Source organism: Geospiza fortis, unplaced genomic scaffold (assembly GCF_000277835.1).
Source record: "Geospiza fortis unplaced genomic scaffold, GeoFor_1.0 scaffold241, whole genome shotgun sequence".
Classification (NCBI taxonomy): domain Eukaryota; kingdom Metazoa; phylum Chordata; class Aves; order Passeriformes; family Thraupidae; genus Geospiza; species Geospiza fortis.
Window position 1 is genome coordinate 691,812 of NW_005054491.1, and position 2,955 is coordinate 694,766.

At 57.0% G+C, this 2,955-nt stretch overlaps 1 protein-coding gene across 1 annotated transcript in view; it reads right to left on the reverse strand.

The window, feature by feature from the left end:
• The window catches only part of ABCA7 (ATP binding cassette subfamily A member 7), a 17,827-nt gene that overhangs the window by 8,567 nt on the left and 6,305 nt on the right, over positions 1-2,955 (reverse strand). Inside the window, 6 exon segments of the mRNA XM_031063265.1 lie at positions 791-884; positions 1,374-1,422; positions 1,526-1,728; positions 1,981-2,053; positions 2,479-2,690; positions 2,783-2,955. The exon segment at positions 2,783-2,955 is cut by the window's right edge and continues 84 nt beyond it. Coding sequence (XP_030919125.1) covers positions 791-884; positions 1,374-1,422; positions 1,526-1,728; positions 1,981-2,053; positions 2,479-2,690; positions 2,783-2,955 — 804 coding nt within the window.

Consider the following 2,955-nt stretch of genomic DNA (forward strand, 5'->3'; position numbering starts at 1 on the left):
AAACAGCCCCCAGCTCCCCCAAACTGCCCCCAGCCCTCATCCCAGCAGGGATGGGATGCTGCATGCAGGAGATCCAAGCCCCCCCAAACTCCCCCCAGCTCCTACCTCGCCGAGCTCCTTTGGCTCAATGTAAAGGAGAGGAGAGAGGGGTTACAACCAGTGCCCACCCAGGGCAGAGCTGGTGCCCCAAACCATCACAGCCCCCCCAGACAGGCTGTCCCTGTGCCAGTTCTCCCTCAAGAGTTCTCTTTTATTCCCCTTGGGATTTCATATCCCATCCCAACTCCTGCGCAGAGCAGGGCTTCCCCAAAGCCACCCTCATCCCAGATCTTTGCTCTGGGGACACCCCAAAACTGGCAGGTAGCTGTGCTGCACGAGGGTCCCTCAGTATCCCCCAGCTTGAAGGGATGGCTGCTTGGAGGGACAGCTGCCCAGACGTTACTTTGGTTTTTTAAGATTTTCTAAGCTTTCTGATATTGACATTCTTGTGGTGAACTTTCTCAGACACCTTCTGTAAATAACTAATTGTTTTGTCTTCTTTTATGGAGGAGGAGAAAGTTGATGGACTGTTGGTTTGACCAGTGTCATTGGAGAGGTGGCACTGTCACCCTCCAATCCGCTGTCACTTTTGGAAAACTATAAATGTTGGAGTCAGGAAAATAAACGCTCTGTTTCTTCCTTCACTTTGAGAAAGTAGTGTGCTTGTGCTCTTTTGTGTCGTATGGTGACACCCAGATGGACTTGTGCCATCACCCCAGCCCAGGAGATGCAGGTGGGGAGCACTCAGCACAGCTCAGGGGTCCCACCTCCCCCATCCTTACCCAGCTCTCCATCGACCACATCCCCATCTCCCATCTCGCCAGGGACTGCTCCTTTCATGGTGCCTGAAAAAATGAGGACAAGATGCCAGGGCAGGACTGTCACCCTGGTTTATTAAGATTTTCTAAGCCTTCTGAGGTTGACATTCTTGTAGTGAACTTTCTCGCACGCTTTCTGTAAATAACTCATTGGTTTGCATTCTTTTATGGAGGAGGAGAAATTTGATGGACTGTTGGTTTGTCCAGTGTCATTGGAGAGGTGGCACTGTCACCCTCCAATCCACTGCCACTTTTAGAAAACTATAAATGTTAGAGTCAGAAAATAAACTTCCCTTTTTCTTCACCTTAAGAACAGTGGTGTGCGCTTGTGTTTTTTCGTGTCCAATAGTGATACAAGACCAAGGCCACAGGCTGTGACACATCTGCATCCATGGCTGTCCCCAGCCTTTGCAGGGCGCTGGGGACACCCCACCCCTCTGCTCTGGGCTGCTGAGCACCTCCCCAGCCCTCTCTGTACCCCAGAGCTCAGCTCCAGCCAGGACTGAGGGGTTTTACCTGTGGTGTCAGCGTCCAGCGCTGTGTCCTCGGCCACCTTCAGGAATATCTGGGGGTGTGGGAGGGCTGGTGTTAAACACACACCCCCAGTGAGGGAAACCCCCTGCTCACAGGCACCCCAGGAGCCCCTTGAGCACAGCCCCCCCGGGTACCTCTTCCAGAGTGGTGTCAGAGATGCCGTAGCTGGAGACCCCCAGCTCCCCCAGGCGTGCGTCCAGCTCACGGAACAGCTCCCCAAAGGCCCCATCCCTGGCCCCGCTGTAGGGCAGGACAAACAGCACCTCGTGCCCGATGTCCTCCACCAGCCTGGAGCCAGGGACCAGCTTCTGGATCAGCGCCGACAGCTGGGCCACATCTGGAGGGATGGGCAGGGCTGGAAACCCTGGAAACCCTGGAAACCTCAGGGGCAGGAGCCACTGGCTGGCACAGCTGGCCACAGCTCCGTGTGCCCAGCCTGAGGGTCCCAGGATAGATGGAGGGGATGGAGATCCCCCTCTGCAGCTCCAGTGAGAGGAGGAGAGGGGCCACATGCACCCCCAGCCCGCCTGGCTGATGGGGGATGTTTGGGGAGCAGCTGGGGGTGACACTGAGGGGACAAAACGCTCACCCACAGCGCTGGCATCACTGCCCCGCTCGCTGCCCAGGCCTGTGTCACTGCTGTGCTCCGAGTCACTGCCATCCTGCAGGAAAGGGGGGCTGGAGCCTGGCACCCCACAGCAGGACCTGGCCCCCAGTGCCCCCCAGTACCCTGGATGGAGACACTGGTGTCGCCCTGATTTGTTAAGGTTTTCTAACCCTTCTGATGTTGACATTCTTGTTGCAAATTTTCTCACACACTTCCTGTAAATAACTTATTGTTTTGCATTCCTTGATGGATGAGGAGAAATTTGATGGACTGTTGGTTTGTCCAGTGTCATTGGAGAGGTGGCACTGTCCCCCTCCAATCCACTGTCTCTTTTGGAAAACTATAAATGTTGCAGTCAGAAAATAAACTTCCCTTCTCTTCACCTTGAGAGCAGCGGTGTGTGTGCATCATGTTGTTTTGTGTCCTGTAGTGACACACTGGCTGCCCTTTGGGGGATGATCACCAGGGTGAGGCTCCCACCTTTTTGGTGACACCGGGGACGGTGCCGGTGCTGCCGCCTGTCCCTCCCCTGTCCCGCTTCACCAGGGTGAGGTGGTAGCCCGTGCCAAGCCTGGCCTTGAGGAAGAGGGGAGACCCACAGCAGCAGAGCCGGCCCTGGGAGATGATGGCAGTGCGGTCCCCCAGCAGCTCCGCCTCGTCCATGTAGTGGGTGGACAGGATGATGGTGCGACCTGGGGACCAGCAATGGGCTTGACCCCCCTTGCTGGACCCCCACATTGCAGGTTCTTCCCTCAGAGGGTGAAGTGGGGGGTCGCAGCCCCACCTTTGCGGTACTTGAGCAGCAGCTCCCAGATGCTGCGGCGGGAGAAGGGATCGACGCCGGCCGTGGGCTCATCCAGGATCACCACGCGGGAGCCGCCCACGAAGGCGATGGCCACCGAGAGCTTCCTCTGCATGCCGCCTGCAGAGGGACGGCGTTGGGGGGGGTCCGGGCCA